The sequence below is a fragment of the Rhinoraja longicauda genome, chromosome 25 (genome assembly GCF_053455715.1).
Source record: "Rhinoraja longicauda isolate Sanriku21f chromosome 25, sRhiLon1.1, whole genome shotgun sequence".
In the NCBI taxonomy this organism is placed as follows: domain Eukaryota; kingdom Metazoa; phylum Chordata; class Chondrichthyes; order Rajiformes; family Arhynchobatidae; genus Rhinoraja; species Rhinoraja longicauda.
In genome coordinates, this window is record NC_135977.1 from 16,817,167 (window position 1) to 16,835,375 (window position 18,209).

An 18,209-nucleotide genomic window follows, 5' to 3' on the forward strand; every position below is an offset into this window, starting at 1 on the left:
CCTATTGTCTATTGTCTATTGTAACTCAGCAGGACAGGCAGCATCTTTGGATAGAAGGAATGGGTGACGTTTTGGGTTGAAACCCTTCTTCAGACTCTTCTTGTTTCTGTGCTCTGTGACTCTATGACTATAAATCAGAGGCAAGTTCAGGAATCTTGGCCTCTAACTGTGTGGATCTGGCAGCGATATCAGAGCTGGTGTCTGACAGATCACATTAACTCGGGTAACAAAGTGAATCGTTCCGACCCTTAATTAATGCAACAGAATTTTCAGGTTAATTTTTCTTGCGCTAATTGTATTTTTTTTAAGGATTGACAGCATATCTGTCATATTTTCTATCACAATGAGGAACTGCAAAGTTTAAAGCACACCCTATTCTCCAACCTTCAGCATGTTGTTGTTTTGGGAGTACTGACTCCAACATTGACTGGTAATTAATGTCAGAATTTATGCAGAACTAATGTCAGCATAAACGTTCAGATGGGAGGTAATTTTTTTTCTGTCTTGATACTAATTGTGATAAAAGCTGCAGTCCCTTTTGACGAGCACTAACGAAGAATTCGATCAAGGACTTTAATAATTGCCAGTTATCTCCTTATTCTTAAGTGTGTGTTGGTGTATTCTAATAAAATTAACCAGACGAAGCTTGAGGGTGACCAATTGCCCCGGTTCCCTGCCCGGGCCCGCTGCTTTTGTTCTGTAGTGGCATTGATCAGCAGCTAACAAATGATTCCACATTTCCGAAAGACTAGGAAAATTAAATAAGGTGTCCTTACATCAACTTTATTGTGTGTTTGCTGAAGGCTTTCAAGATTCAAGAGTGTTTTATTGTCATATATCCCACAGAGAACAATGAAATTCTTACTTGCAGCAGCAAACAGAATATGTAAACAGAGTACTCTGTAAACAATATAATAAATGAGAAAAAAAAGTGTGTGTGTGTGTGTATATATATATATATATATATATATATAGATATATGTTATATATATAGATATATGTATACTTTGAAATGAACACACACACACAAACACACAGACACATGTATATGTACATGATACGATAGTACGCTGTGGGCAGTTTATGTACATTCTGTAAGGATTGAATGATCATATAAGTAAGTTGTGGTTTAATGATAATTTGGAAAAAAAATAACAAAACTGTTGTACTGGAAAATAGTGACTGCTATCCACAATATCCAAAATCTGTTTAAAACATGGCTTAACATCTGTAAATGTGTTTGACTGAGCTAAACTGAATGTCTGTATCTTTATGAAAGTAGTGCCCTTGATAATGTAAATATTAGTATATAAGTTACATCGCTCTGATATAAAACTATTGCAGCAAAATTTAAAGAGCTGCATGTTAATTCACCCAAGATATTAAAGATACTTTTCCATTGGAGAGCTGATTTAAAATGTCATAACCAATTGAGATTATGAGTATGAATTAATAATTAAATATTCTGTGATAGTGTATTAAAGGTTAGGATTGATTGGAGCGCTGAGCTTGGTGGTGTCGGCATTCACTCAGCTCGTCTCTCTCCCCGAGCTGTTCTACTCTCTAAATATCCCCCGACTATTTTGTTATTAAGGACGTTTGAAAACCTTTTATTGCAAAGAAAAAAAATCTTTCCTTTAGTAAATCACCAATAACGGATAATTTTACCCGCTGTACCAGAGCGTTTTTCCAGAATTACGAATTTTCTTTTGAAAAAATATAATACACCATGTGTGGGCAGATAGACATCCCATTACCTTGCCTGTTCTTACCTCCCTCTCTTCGTTATTTTTTCTCTCTCCCTTTCTCTCGCTCTCTCGCTCGCTCTCTCGTGCAATCGCTCTCGCTCCTCTCTGACTCTCAGTTCCCCCCCACTCGCTCTCTCGCCCCTCTGCTCTCCCTCGCCAACTTATAACTTTTTCCCCCCCAAGAAAGGCATGAAGACTATGTGGGAGTGGGGCTGGTGTGTGTGGGGGGGGGGGAGGGTCATAAAGTTAGATTCTTCGAGTTGAAATTGGAGCATCCCGCTAATTTCTCCCAATTCTTCGCAAAGCATTCACACTTAAATGGTGTATCCGCCCAGGTGTTTGCTTGTGGTTCTATGGAGGCTGAGACCTTCAGTTTCCAATGGAAGCTGATCAGGCAATTCCATCTTCATCATCCACTAATACCAAAGGGTTTGCATCATCTATGTGCCGACACTGTCTAGGAATGGGGACGATGCGGGCCAAAATCATCTTAAAAATTATGTTCGTATCTCGGACAAAATGGCAGGTGAAATAAAAGGGTAAAATATATAGTTGTGGGAAGAAAAGTGAGAGAAGAATGTTACCCCAGGTGGAATAAGCTTGAGCCTAAACACAAATGTGGACTATGGAAATGACAGAGACCCTGCATTTGGAAAAAATAAGGTTTGCCTTAATCGACAAACCTGAGTTATTTTTAAAAATATGGTCTCCATTTATTGAATTTTTAGAAAAGTAAATGGGTTTGGCACAGGACTAAAATAAAAAAATTTAAATTAAAAGTTGAAACTTGAGTTGGGGGTTGGATGTACAACTGTGGTTTTTGTCTCCCGGATCTACTCCCTTTAATTTTTATTGTTAGATCCTTTTTTTTTTTTTTAACCCTCTTACTCTCTCTCCCCAAGTTTATAGTTTTATATTTTTATTTTTTACTTTCTCTCTTCAAAAATTTAAAAATTGAAGCTATGTAAGAACTTTGTAACAAATGTGTTTTTTCTTATTTCTATTTGTACATATGCTTTTCAAAAATAAAATATTAAAAAAAAAATAAAAAAATAAAAAAAAATAAACACAAACACTTGTAAATAATCAACTGATAAACGAGGTGTTAATCTCACAGGGATAGCTTTATAAGTGAAAGGATACGAGTGAGAGACATTGAGAATGTTTGGGAGTCAAGGAGAAGGAGAGAAAGTGATGCAATGACCAGGATTGGCTTGGCCATGCAGAAACAAGGAACTGCAAATGCTGGTTTACTAAAGAAGACACAGTGTGCTGGAGCAGTATCTCTGGAGAATGTGGATCGGTGACTTTATCGGGTCTGAAGAAGGGTTCCGATCCGAGACGTCGCCTGTCTATGTTCTCCAGAGATGCTGCCCGACCCGCTGAGTTACTTCAGCACTTTGTGTCTTCAGTGGATTGGACGTGATCTTTTTGAGTGCTGGAGGGCACTGTCCTCTTCTTTATAATGTCGGAGTCTCGGGTGCAGACTGCTGGTTACATTGCCATTCTTTTTCTTGCAGGCATACTTCCGACAGGGTGTTGCTCTCCAGTACCTTGGCCGGCATGCAGATGCGCTGGCTGCGTTTGCGTCGGGGCTGGCTCAGGATCCAAAGAGCCTGCAGCTGCTGGTCGGGATGGTGGAGGCCGCCATGAAGTCTCCTCTACGAGGTAAGGGCAACGTGTCGGCCACAAGGGAACGGGCAGGATGTGGTGGGATGCCCTCTTTCAGCCAAACCCCCTAAAAACTCCGTACAGTGAACCAGATATTGAACTTTCATTCTTCTTCCTGCTCCTAGGATTCGTCATTTGACTCCTGTCATTTTGATTTGAACTAAACCTCGCTTGTTAACGGTTGTGGGAAGGAACGGCAGATGGTGATTTACACAGAAGATAGACACAACCAACAGCTGGAGTAACTCAGTGGGTCAGACAGCCAGAGTTCCTGCCTGGCCCACTGAGGTACCCCGGCGCTTTGTGTCCATCTTCGGTATGAACCAGCATCTGCAGTTCCTTCCCCCACAATGTTAGAGCTGATGTAGTTTGTAACCATCCACTCTTGCATCCTCTGGGCAAAACTCTGATAGTCCTGTTCTGGCAAAAGAGTGCCCCATCTACTTGTCTACTATAATACCTGTCGTCTACTATAATACCACTCGTCCCTTCCTACCCAAACCACCCCATCCCCGGGCACTTTCCCCTGCAACCACAGGAGATGCAACACCTGTCGCTTTACCTCCCCCATCAACTCCATCCAAGGACCCAAACGGTCTTTCCAGGTGAGACAGAAGTTCACCTGCACCTCCTCCAACCTCATCTATTGTATCCGCTGCTCTAGATGTCAACTGCTTTACATCGGCGAAACCAAACGCAGGCTCGGCGATCATTTCGCTCAACACCTTTGCTCAGTCCGCCTTAACCAACCTGATCTCCCGGTGGCTGAGCACTTCAACTCCCCCTTCCCACTCCCAGTCTGACTTTTCTGTCATGGGCCTCCTCCAGTGCCATAGAGAGGCCCACCGGAAATTGGAGGAACAGCACCTCATATTTTGCTTGGGCAGCTTGCAGCCCAGCGGTATGAACATTGACTTCTCCAACTTTAGATAGTTCCTCTGTCCCTCTCCCCCCCCCCCCCCCCTCCCAGTTCTCCCTCTATCTTCCTGTCTCCACCTATATCCTTCCTTTTGCTTTTGCGGTAGCAGCTCCTAGACTGTGGAACAGCATCCCTCTCCCCATCAGAACTGCCCCCTCCATCGACTCCTTTAAGTCCAGGCTCAAAACCAATTTCTACACCCTAGCATTTGAGGCCCTCTGAGGGGGCGCTGTGAACTGTTTATGTATGTGCTGTTATGTTTGTGTGCCATTGTATGTTCGTTCTTAGTACCTGAACTGATGTACAGCACTTTGGTCAACGTGGGTTGTTTTTAAATGTGCTATACAAATAAAATTGACTTGACTTGACTTGACTTTGTCCCGCCCCCCTGACATCAGTCTGAAGAAGGGTCTCGACCCGAAACGTCACCCATTCCTTCTCTCCTGAGATGCTGCCTGACCTGCTGAGTTACTCCAGCATTTTGTGAATAAATACCTTTGATTTGTACCAGCATCTGCAGTTATTTTCCTATAATACCTGTCCTATGTGAATTGTTGTGAAGATGAAGAAAAACTTTCTCACCCAGAGAGTTGTGAATCTGTGCAATTCTCTGCCACAGAAGGCAGTGGAGACCAATTCACTGGATGTATTCAAGAGAGAGCTGGGTATAGCTCTTAGAGCTAACGGAATCAGGGGATATGGGGAGGAAAGCAGGAACGGGGTACTGATTCTGGATGATCAGCCATGATCGTATTGACCTATTTTCTATGTTTCTAATTTTCTATGTTTCTACAGAGTCCCTGGAACCGACATATCAGAAGCTACAGAAGATGAAGCTGGACAAGAGTCCATTTGTGGTGGTGTCTGTCATTGGACAGGAGCTGCTCACCGCAGCGCACCACAGCGCCTCTGTGGTGGTTCTGGAGGCTGCGCTGAAGATTGGAACGTGCAGCTTGAAGCTCCGCGGCTCCGTGTTCTCTGCCCTGAGCAGTGCTTACTGGGCGTTAGGGGATACCGAGAAGAGTATTGGCTACATGCAGCAGGACTTCGACGTAGCCAAGACTTTAGGTAACGTCTACAAACATCTTTCTTGTTGAGTGCTACAGGATTTCAACCTTAACTCAGCATGTGTTGTTATTTATGAAGATAGAAAGCTTTTTAATGGGAGTTCAAGTTTAAAAGGGAACGATTATATTACTTGCAGATGTAGAAGTGTCTCCAAACTGCTATCATATATTGTAAACAATATTTCAGAAATCACTTTGTTCACTGTCAAGAGTCAAGAGTGTTTTTATTGTCAAATGTCCTGAAACAGAACAATGAAATTCTTACTTGCAGATATGTAAACATAGTACTCATAATAAACCCCATAATAAACCACAACAAAAAGTTCAGTATATATTAAAAAAAATCCAACAGACAAATAAATAGTATTATATAGTTAGTTAGTTAAGATTATTTTGCATTGGACAAATTGTCATCGGTGCTGCCGCAGGATGTAACAGCGCTGGACTCTTAACTGGAACTTGTTACTGATGGTAGACACACAATCCTGGAGTAACTCAGCGGGACAGGCAGCATTTCTGGATAGAAGGAATGGGTGATGTTTTGGGTCGAGAGCCTTCTTTAGACTGAGAACCAGGGGAGAGGGAGACACAAATAAGGAAGGGTAAGGTGAAAATGAGACATCAAAGGAGATGGAGATCAAGGAAAATGTAGAATAGATCATTGTTAGCGCGAGAAGGTGACAACAAAAAATATGGAGGTAAAATGTGATCAGTGGGACAGTAAGACTGTTCGGAAAACTAGGAAGGGGGCGGGATGGAGAGAGAGGAAAAGCAAGGGTTACTTGAAGTTAGAAAAGTCAATATTCGTATTCGTATTGGGGTGTAAGCTGCCCAAGCGAAATATGAGGTGCTGTTCCTCCGATTTGCGCTGGGCCTCACTGACAGTGGAGGCGGCCCAGGACAGAAAGGTCAGTATAGGAACAGGAGGAAGAGCTAAATTGTTTAGCACACGGGAGATCAGGTAGGTTTAGGCGGACTGAGTGGAGGTGTTGGGTCAGTTACAGAATTAGAATGTGTGTTTGATACTGAGCTGCTTTGCCTTCATCTGGGCTGAGAGACAGGGTTCATGTTTCAGGTCAGTGATTGTTCATAAAATGTTTGCTTTCACAATGAGTGCAGCAGTCTGGCTGAGTTGTGGTTTGGTTTAGTTTTGAAATGCAGCGCGGAAACAGGCCCTTCAGCCGAGTCTGCGCTGAACAGCGATCCCTGCACTCTAACACTATCCTACACACTTGGGGCAATTTACAATTATATACTCAATCAATTAGCCTATGTCTTTGGAGTGTGGGGGGGGGGGGGGGGGGGGAAAGGAGCACCTGGAGAAAACCCACACAGGTCACGGGGAGAACGTCCAAACTCCGTACAGACAAGCACCCGTAGTCAGGATCGAACCGGGGTCTCTGGCGCTGTCAGGCAGCAACTCTACTGCTGCGCCACCGTGCCGTAGAATCACGGCAAAGTGATAATCCCACCTTTGTATGGATATGGAAACAGTTTGGGTGGAGATGAGAAATAATGATGGGGAAGCAGTCACTTGAGTACAGGTCTCCTAACAGTAACCACATGGTAGGACGGAGCACAACGGATGAAATAATGGGAGCTTGTCAAAAAGTGAAGGCCGTAAAGTGAGCTGGCAGATTATGTGAAGGGATTGTTGAACTAAAATGCAGTGATGGGCATTTTAAGGGATGCTTCCCAACACACAAAGTGGATCCACTGAGTGTACACACAATATATAGAGAGGTGTGTTGCTGGTCTGCTCCCCACGAGGAGCTGGGAATTGGGAAAGAATCAGGTGGGGGGGAGGGGGGGGGGTGTTGTCGTTCCATAGCACTGTACATTAAAGTGATTCACAGCCTTAGAGGTAGGTGTGCAACTCACCACTGAGGCAATGCACAAAGGAAGACCCAGCATGGGGGAACTGCCATGAGGGGGGGGGGGGGGGGGACAAAGGAGGACCCGGCCTGGGGGGACCGCCATGAGGTGAGGTGAGGAGGGGGGTAACAAAGGAAGATCTGGTGGGGGATACTCTGTGACCTTTTCGGCGTCCTTTACATAGCGACTCTTTGCATAACTTGGGTATGCAAAGCAAAGAATTTCACTGTGACGTAAGACAATAAAGCATTCATTCAGTGTCTGCCTGTCGGTCACGAGTAGTTCAAGCGTTATAAATCTTTGACCGTCTCATTGATAATTCCTCAAATGTGGACATGTTAAAAAATCAAAGTTACAGCGAAAAAGAATACTATGGATTGCAGAAACAAAGAACTGCAGATGATGGTTAATACAGAAAAGGAAACAAAGTGCTGGAGTAACTCAGCAGGTCAGGCAGCATTTCTGGAGAACATGGATAGGTGACATTTTGGGTTGGGACCCTTCTTCAGTCGTTCAGCACTTTGTGACCTATTATGGATTGTAATGTCAGTCCATATATTTCACTCAATGATAGAATTGTGAAGAAAAATTAAAATCAATGATACATCTTGCAGCATGGCATTGCGCAGTGATATTCTGTGTGGAGATAGAGGCATGGAGTCCTACAGCACAGAAACAGGCCCTTTGGCCCAATTCACTCATGCTTGCCAAAAATGCCCCATCTAAGCTAGTCCCACTTGCCCCTGTTTGGCCTATATAACTTCTGATCATTCCTATCATGTACCCGTCCAAATGTCTTTTAAATGTTGTTGGTGTATCAGCCTCAACCACCTCTTCTGGCAGCTCGTTCTGTATACCCCCCTCCCCGTGTGAAAACAGTATCTCTCGGGCTCCTAAATCTTTCCCCTCTCACCTTAAATGTCTGTCCTTTGGATCTTGACTCCCTACCCTGGGTAAAAGACTCTGTGCATTCACCCCATCCATTCCCCTCGTGATTTTGTGCACATCTCTAAGATCACCTCTGAGCCTCCTGCGCTCCACCCTCTCCCTCGAACCTCAGGTCCTCGAGTTCCAGCAACATCCTCGTGAATCCTCTCTGCACCCTTTCCAGCGCGGATAGTTTGAAGGATGCAGATCATGTTAGCTTCTTAGACCCCACTAATCTCTGTGTAACCCTTCCCCGTGCTCCCTCAAATTGCTTGATTAGTTAGCAGCTCGTTCCCAGGGCTTCATTATTGAAGCTCCTTACTGGTTTCTGTGATAGCATTGCAATCTTCAGCTTTGAAGATTGATATTTTTCAGGAAATGGTCCGCATTATTTTTAATTTTATTAGTTTATTATTTAGATTTAGATTGCTTTCAATTTTGTTGGGCAATATCAAACAGCAAAATCTATGTCACAGCCATTTATCAGAGAAATAGTCAGATAAATAGTCAGAACATTTCAATTAGCTTCTGGCTGTAATTGTCTGCCTGGTAACCAATATCTCCCGTGCATATCGGGCGGCACAGCGGTAGAGTTGCTGCCTCATAGCGCCGGAGACCCTGGTTCAATCCAGACCATGAGTGCTGTCTGTACGGGGTTTGTACGCTCTCGCTGTGATTGTGTGGGCTTCCTCTTGATGCTCTGGTTTCCTCCAACATTCGAAGGACGTGCGGGTTTGTAGGTGAATTGGCTTTGGTAAATTGTAAATTGTCCCTCGTGTGTAGGATTGTGCTGGTGTACGGGGTTACCGCTGGTCGGCATGGACTTGACGGGCTGAAGGGTCTGTTTCCACACTGTATGTCTAAATGTCTCATATATAAATATGGTGTTTAATACAGTTTTGTCCATCACTGAATGACCCACTGTAGTTGAAGAGATATCAGTGTTGCACATGTACACAACTGGTCTAAATTTTGTATTCATATAAGACATCAAAACAATATAAATCAAATATAAAGAAAGCACGTCGAAACCCAGAGCTACCAGTGAAGAACAGCCATAGATATAATGAAAGCAATGAATCACGTATGAAAAGCCATGGAAACCTGCCAATAAAGGGAAGGAAAAGGAGAAAATATTAAACAACCTCAAATATATATTTTCCAAAATCCATGTGCTTGCCATCTGGGAACTTACTAATGGAAATAAGGCTTTTAAATTTTCATCAATTAGGAAATTCACAAGAAAATGATGACATTTATTTATACACTTGTGTTTTATCATGATTGAAGTTAATGTAACAATGTTTTTGTCCGAGATCTGCGTGTCTCGCTCTCCGGTTTCTTCACTGCCACTTTCTGCTCCTTCCTGGAGCTGGGAATTTGGCATTTAAACGAGGAATCTCACCCACTGCAACTCTCGGAGTCTCCTCGCGTGAAGTTGAATGTGCATTTGCAAATCAGCAGCTCATTCTGCTGCCCTCCCTGTTGTGGCTAGTATAGAACACCAAATTTTGGGGAGTCGAACCAGGGTTTTAAAAAAAATATTACAAATAGTAGCTGCTGAGAGACCACGTCAAAATGTTCTCTTCACAAACCCGGCCTCCACCTCCCAAACAAAGGGGAAATGTCTGAGAATGAAGAGGGATAAAAGCTGGGAAGCCATCGTTAAGATAGTGACGGTAATTGTGAATTATAACTATTTTTCAGCATGAAGGTATGAGAACAAAGAAAATGGCATTGAATTATGTTCACGTCTAGATATTTATCTCTAGAATTTTTGGAAGGAACTGCAGATGGTGGTTTAAACCAAAGATAGACACAAAAATGCTGGAGTAACTCAGCGGGACAGGCAGCATCTCTGGAGAAAAAGAATAGGTGACGTTTCGGGTCGAGACCCTTCTTCAGACTGAGAGTCAGGATCTATGGAATTGTGCAGGGAAAGCTCTTTATTTATATTTATGCTGTGAGTAAGAAAAGTACAGTTTATTTGAGTGTCCCTTGATATGTGTGACTTATCATGAAAGTTTGGTGGAGGCACAAGACGATGTAGATGCTGGAATCATGAATGAAGCACAAAGTACTGGAGGAGTACTCAGCGGGTTAGGCAGCACCTGCGGAAGGAATGGATTGGTGACATTTTGAGTCGGAAGATAGACACAAAATGCTGCAGTAACTCAGCGGGACAGGCAGCATCTCTGGAGAAATGACGTTTCGCATTGAGCCACTTCTTCAATCCTTATTAGATATGGGAGAAACCTGATCAACCATTTTTTAAAAGAAAGGAGCTGCTCGCCATTATCTTGAGGGCACCTCCTTCCAGCGGCAGGTTCTCTCTGAGGCAGTCCGTGAACATTGCAGCTGGTAATTCCCGCAGAAGGAGCTTGACGACTTGCATTCCCTTCCACTGCAGGAGTGCAGAGATAGTTGCAGGCTTGCATGTACAGTAGCTGGAGATCACAGTCCGCACATTCACATGTGTACGCCTTAAGATGTGCCTGTCAGCCAGTGCACTCTGCACGGAATCCAATGCATCACCTCTGAACATTCTTCATACAAAAAAAAAAGTGCAAAGAAAGAAAGTCAGTTATTTCCTGTTGGTTTTCAGAGATCGAGACGATCTGGTGTTTCCTTAAGGGGGAGGGCTGCACAGCTGTGAGTCTGGAAGAAGTTTGAGCTGCAGTAGTCATTAGCCTGCAGTTGACCTCAACATGCGCCTGCTTCGACTCTTTCCTTGCCAGGGGTAACCCAGTGGATGGGCCAGTCATAGACTGAGCTTGGACACCGCGGTGTGTTCCCGCCTGCCCGTGAGCACTGCCGTGTAGAACCAGCCAGCTCTGTATCCAAAACATCCCCGCTCCCTCCATCAGACACTCATCTGGAACTCGCTTCTGATGGCCCGTTGTTCCCTGTCTGTTAGGCTACGAAAAAGCTCTTCAACGTAATTAGCTTTGGCAGCCTCACAAGAGTCCTCGTTGGGCTGGTTTAAGTGGGCATGGAAAGTTAAGCAAACACAGACGAAGGATTTCAGTCTGGATTCATTTGAAGCCTTTGAGGATGAACTGAATGAGCACAATTAAATTGAAAAGCATTGGAATTACTCCTCATAATGGAACAATAAAATGGGAAAAAGATTTCACTGAAAACACACAGTATTTTACTGGGATTATGTCAAGTGTACTTGGGATTTATTCAGAGCTGATATTTGCTGCTTTTCTTCCTGACGGTAACTACTTAATGCCTCGAAAGTGGGGCCAGCGTATTTCCTCAGGCCGTGCGGAGGATTGTTGTTCAACAGCCCAGTGCCAGCTGACTGTAAAATGACTCGCAGAGTTTTCAGTAGAATCCCCTTTATCGCAAAGGGATATTATGACTTCAGCAAAGTGGTTAGCTAAGTGCCTGGGTAAAGTAGCTTGAGATATTTACACAATTGTGTCTTTCTAACAGCTTTAATATAGAAACCCATCCAAGAATGCCTCAGAAAAGGCAGCCAGTGAGAGCAGGGGAGAGATAGTGAGCAATTTCCGTTTGAGAGCCGAAAACATCGAATATCCCTTTGCCTCCTCAGATGCTACTTTATTCGCTTAGGGCTTTAGTCTTTACTTGTGTGGAAACAGGCACTTTAGTCCACAGAGTCTGCGCCAACCAGCGATTCTCCCCCCCCCCCAAACACTAACACTATACTACACACTAAGGACAATTTACAATTTTGCCGAAGCCAGTACAAATCTGTGCGTAGGCACAAAATGCTGGAGTAAGTCAGTGGGACAGGCAGCGTCTCCTGAGATTGTGCCTGACCCGCTGAGTTACTCCAGCATTTTGTCTCTACCTTTGATTTAAACCAGCATCTGCAGTTTTCTTTCCTACAAACCTGTACATCTTTAGGGACAGGTACAGGAGGAAACCGAAAATCCACATGGTCACAGGGAGAGCGTACAAACTCTGTATAGACAGCACCTGTAGTCAGGATCGATCCCGGGTCTCTGGCGCTGTAAGGCAGTAACTCTACCACTGTGCCACCGTGCCGCCCCAACAGTTTGTTTTATATTCAGACCAGTCACTGGCACCATTTCTGTCAGAGCTGTGGGGAGGGCCCATGAACTGCCGATTTCCTTGAGAATTTCAACAAGATCTGTTTGTTTGGCTGCAAATGAGAGTTATGTTTCAATGGACAATAGACAATAGGTGCAGGAGGAGGCCATTCGGCCCTTTCCATAATCACGCCCTTCCATCTGCAGAGATGCAGTGAACATCATGCAAAGGTGCAGGGAAAATACAAACATTTGGAGAATTCAGACAAATTGCTCTTAGTATGTTGAGTTTTATTTCATGCAATGTGGCTATTCTACTATTTTGAAATGGAAATGAGAATACATTTAAAAAAAAAAAAGGAAATGGCATGAAATAAACAAATAAATGTTTTAGAAAAATTCCTCCCTGTTATTCAAGGTGAATGCAGAGAGTGTAAGAAGATTGTGAAAGTAACGTTAGGCTGAGTGGGGAGAGGGAGGTAGGTTGGCTGATGGAGCCGGGAGAATGTCTGAGTAATTCATCCCTGTCTTCGCTCTCCCATCCTTCCAAGGTCACAGCAAAGGGCGAGACAGTGGACAGGATAACAAAAGATAAAGGTTGTACCTGTGAATTAGAGAGATAACGCATGGAAGCAGGCTCTCCAGCCAACCGAGCCTATGCCGATCATCAATCACCCGTTTACACTGGCTCTATGTTATCCCACTTTCTCATCCACTCCCAACACATTAGGGGCAATTTACTGAGGCCAATTCGCCTACAAACCTGCACGTCTTTGGGATGTGGGAGGAAACCGGAGGAAGCCCACAAGGTCACGGGGAGAACGTGAAAACTCCATATGGACAGCACCCAAGGGCAGGATCGAACCGGGGTCTATGGTGTTGGGAGCCAGTAGCTCTACCAGGTTTCACAAAGATGTAACAATTCGTGGCATGGCCGGGTTCATCTGGTCTTTCTGTGAACAATAACGCTGTGTTTTAGTGTGAGCTTGGGATGAAAGGAGCAGTGAGAGCATGAATGAGGAATCTGGCACAGAGACACAAAGAGAAGCAGTGGTGGCAAGCCTCCTCTGTTGTAACCACCGCATCCTCTGATGTTAAATATGGCTGAGCTCGCAGTGATAGGATCCAATTTCAAGTTTGCTGAGAACACATTACTGGCCCGAGTAGTAAATGGTTAGTTGGATAGTCACAGACCTCAAGATGGCACGGACAAACATAGCGATCTGAGCAAATGCATAACTAACTGGTTGTAGTCGTTAGTTATCAGTCGTATTAGCCTCAGAAGTTCTTCTAGGCAATTTTGACACATCAACCCCTTCTACTTCATTGTGCTTCCTGCCACGTCGGTCGTGGAGATGTTTACTGTGCTATTCCTTTTGGTAGCTCCTTAGAAAATGAAGCAACCCTGCATGCAGTAAGCTTTGGACAACAACTAGGCTGGGGCTGATAAGTGGCAAGTAATCCTAGGCTTCAAAAGCACCAGGGAATCATCCTCCGACCCCCTTTGCTGAAAAGGTACAGCAAGGGTGGCACATTGGCACTGCGGTAGAGTTGCTGCCTTGTAGCTCACTACAGGTGCTGTCTGCACGGAGTTTGTACATTCTCCCTGTGACCTGCTTGAGTTTTCTACGGATGCTCCGGTTTCCTCCCGTACTCCAAAGTCGTACAGGTTTGTAGGTTAACTGGCTTCAGTAAAATCATAAATTGTCCCTAGTGTGTGGTATAGTGCTAGTGTACGTGGTGATCACCAGTCGGCATGGACTTGGTGGGCCGAAGGGCCTGTTTCCACGCTCTATCTCTAAACTCTAAAGTGCCCTTGCCAACGAATGGCCCCACCAGCACTGAGTCGCCAACTATCAGAGTTCTTGGGGTCAACATTGATCGGCACTTAACTGGATCGTTCGCGTAAACATTTGTCACAAGAGGTCAGTGAGTGGGCTACTGATGAAGAGTGACTGGACACCTGACCCTCTAAACTCTTTCCAGCATCCAGGCTTAAACAAGAATTATGGTGAATGCTCTGATATTATTCAGGAAAGTCCACAGCATCCAGGCCAAAGTAGACTATCACGCCAAGTGTTCACTCCCGAGAAACCTAGCTGGATTGAGCGCATGGTTTGTGCACATATCCATTGTTATTTCCAACCTCTTCAATTGTTATTGCAGCAGGTACAGGGGAATTACATCCTCGACGAGTTAGCCTCCGAGCCGCACAACAGTCCAACTAGAAAATGAATTCAATTTCCTTCCTCATCAGTGAGTCAAATATCTTAACTCTGCACTGAGTGGCTGTGGAGCTAGCTGGTGGTGCTTCATCCCGTAAGCAGGGGAAAGGGCAATTACTGCTGGGCATCAAAAGCTGCCTTTACCGGTGATGCCCACATTCTTTCTAAGGAATAAAAGTGACATTTATTGCAGAAAAATGTGAAGCAATTCATTTTGATAGAACATCGGAGCAAAGGCAAGGTGAAATGATCCAGTTTTGAAGTGGGCACAGGAGACGACCCCTTGGTGCAATAAGTCTGTGCGTGTGAAGGTGCAGTGGGAAGGACATTGAGAAAGGCGTGGTGGATCCTTGGCATGTTTAGCCGAGCTCTCGTGAAGAGAAACGAGAGCTACGTTGCGTGCTTTCTTGGATTATTGTAGCCTTGAGCACTGTGGTTGAGAAATATGCCTTGGAGATGGTGCAGAAAAAAATTACTAGAATAAGATCAAAACGTAAGAGTGGAGATGCGTCTTGCCTGCAGAGCAGTGGCAATCTAGGGGAGATTTGGCAGTCATAAAAGTCATAAAATAAAAAGGGAAACATTTTGTGTCAGAAGGATCAGGAGACAAAGGATACAGATCTGTAAATGGCCAAAGAATCGATGAGTTTAAATGGGAATAGGATAATGTGATGTAAGCAGCATCAGTCTGAAGAAGGGTCTCGACCCGAAATGTCACCCATTCCTTCTCTCCAGAGATGCTGCCTGTCCCGCTGAGTTACTCCATCTTATTGTGTCTACAATGTGATGTAACCTTTGCAAGGTTAAGGAGAATAAGCGGAGGGGTAGAATTTAATTAGATAGCTCTTTCAAAGGGCTGGCATGGGCAGCGCGGGCCAGTGGGCTTGGATCTGTGTTGGTAGTCCTTGATTCTGTGTTGGACTTGCATTGTTTGAGACATGAAACCCCTGTTCTGATGTGCACTGAGGTCCAGGTGCAGTATATATTCTTGTACATCCCACCAGTGGAATACAACAGATTTACCCCAGAAATTTATCGTGTGTTGCATGCTTTGCAGCTCGCTAGAAAAGATTTGTTTATCTGATAAATATTATAGCATTTGTACATCTGCCATTTTGTCTTCCATTTTCAAACCTCTTAATCAACTGCGGAGACACATACACACATTATTTCATGCATTGTCCATGCAGGGTCAGAGATGGCATCATAGCGTTAAACGGCATGGGATGGGCTCTTCAATCCAACTTGTCTATGCTGACCACAATGTTTCTTTGAGCTAGTTCCTCTAGTCTGCATTTGGCCCTGCAGGCCAAACCTTTTCTAAACCTTTCCTATCCATGTACCTGACCTTACATTCACGCCCCTTATTTGTTCGTAGATCCTCAGCCATGTTATTGTTCCTCACTTCAACTTGTCTAATGGGTTCACAGCTGCTGAATGATGACCTGCCACGTTTGCTGTGGGCATTGATGTCATATCGCAGAAGAACAAAAAGTTAGTTCTCACAAAGCACCACTCTTGTTTTCCCACCCTTCATCTCTGTCCTCTGCACATTACACTTCACCACAAAGTGTTTTCCAAGCTGCCAGGAGTTGAAGTCATTCTGTTTGACATTTAGAAAGCAGCTTCCTGCTGGAAGGGCAGCCCCACGTCAGCTGGGAAACGAGCTCAGATGTTTTTGTTTTTTTTTGCATCGGAGTTGATGAATGAATTGGCCACTGTGATGTGACCCAGCGTGTCAAGGAAGGCCCAGGGCTAAGTGCTCGTCTCGACCTGGTATTTGCAACACAGATAATGCGCAGGAATGGATGCTGCAGTGTGTGTCGGGGGAGTCATTACAAAGTCAAGGTGAAATGTCTGGGAGTTAGAAATGCTCCAAACCTGGCGATTGGGATAGCACTTCCCTGATAAAAGGTAATGATAAGGAGCAAATCAATTAATGTCATTAAGTGGAAGAGTATGGAATAATTGCTCAGGGATAACATTGAGCAGACAGTGCTACTGGAACAGAGTGGTAGGGCTAACCACATATTAAACAAATTAAAAATGAAATGAAGGAAAATAGTGACCTCTGCAAATAGAGACACTCTGCACCTCAGAGTGCAAATGGAAGATGTTCAGCTCAGCATGGAGCCGTGCAGACAACACATTGAAAGGGTAAGCAGAGCAGAATAGAGGGAGCAGGCAAGAAAGTAGATCAGTTTAAAAATAATGGAACAGACAACAGATCAAATCTGCAAAGAGTTCCCCGGGCTGATGGCCACTTGGTGGATAATAACCTAAAAGACTGTACTGTACCCCCCAAGAAGTCACAAGGATATTATGATTAAGGTACTTTCCTGAAACAGAGAAACCAAAGTAAACGGCACTATTTTAATGTTAGTGAGCTGCCGTGCAGATCAATTATTTTGCTGCAAATGAGAGCTGGATAAAATAAAGAAATCCCAAGTGCAGATGGAAATGTTCCTGAATATATGATCAACAGTGGGAGCAGATCTGCGAAGCCCTCTTCACCATTTAACGTGTATCATTAGACACGAAGCCAACTGGACAATAAACTCTCATCTTTAAAATTGGAACGTGATTAACGCAGACCAATATTGATTCATCAGTTTGGATTGCATTCCATTTAAGTGAATGGAATTGAACATGTAGGATAAATATGACAATGATTATTTGTACAGTAGTTTATGAAATGGCAGCCGACAATGATTCTGAGATAAAATCCAAGCTGGTCAATCCGACTGACTTGTGAAAATTAATTGGTGTTGTTACTGGTTTATTATTGTCACATAGGACATAATAGGACGTGGATTGTTTGAAGTCCGTTCTGATAAGTTACGTGTAATCAGCTCTTAGAAAAAATTTAAGCTGTGATGATTCAGGACAAGCCCTGGGAATGGACAGGCTAGAGTGGCGTTTAAGAGGCTTTTGGATAGTTAGGAGTGGAGGGATATGGATGATGTGAAGGCAGATGAGATGAGATTGGTTTGTCCTGCCATCAAGTACGGCAACGGCATTGCGGGCCAAAGGGCCTTTTCCTGTGCTGTACTGTTGTATTTTCTCAAAGACAATGAGAACTGACTGCAAGATTTACAGCATGTTGAGATGGTGCTGCGAAAGTTTTTAGTGCCGGGCCCCTGGGCTTAAAGCTAGGTCCAGTATTGCTTCCTATTTATTTAAATGCCCTGCACACACAAACTCAAAGTCAAGTGGCCAACTCTGCAGACCTTAGCAAACTGGGAGAGGCAATGGAATCGATGGAAGGAATTTTGAATATTCCAGAATGGTTGGGCCGGTATAAGTTTGTGCGAAGAACATATGGGAGTTGAAACATAATGCAGCACACCTCACGTAGGAGCCAAAAACCACTGATGCTGTGAAAGGTGTTGAAATAGTTAAGAATAAAGTGAAAGCAGACGCAAGTGTGCTTCCAAATCGAGGAGACACAAGGAAGGGCAGATGGTGGAGTCTTGAGCAAAACACAAAGTGCTGGAGGAACTCCAGTGGAGCTGCAATCGACCAGGAATCTGACAACTGGAGCATTGTGGCCGTCTTCAGATGCCACAGTCCAGGAAGGGTTTGGAAGAGGATACAACACAGCTCCACCATCATGATTCCAAGGGTGGAAGGCTTCAGTTACATTAAGAAGCTGGGGTAGTTCTCCTTGGAACAGACGAGGTTGCTAGAGTTGGTGATGAAAAGTTGTCATAATTATGAAGCGTGTAGACAAAAGAGATCGACTATTC

At 44.1% G+C, this 18,209-nt stretch overlaps 1 protein-coding gene across 2 annotated transcripts in view; it reads left to right on the forward strand.

Moving 5' to 3' along the window:
* Positions 1-18,209, forward strand: part of ttc28 (tetratricopeptide repeat domain 28) — a 394,517-nt gene that overhangs the window by 140,942 nt on the left and 235,366 nt on the right. For both annotated transcript variants that reach the window (XM_078421482.1, XM_078421484.1), the window contains exons 2-3: positions 3,269-3,416; positions 5,134-5,406. In XM_078421482.1, coding sequence (XP_078277608.1) covers positions 3,269-3,416; positions 5,134-5,406 — 421 coding nt within the window. The remainder of the gene's footprint in view (positions 1-3,268; positions 3,417-5,133; positions 5,407-18,209) is intronic.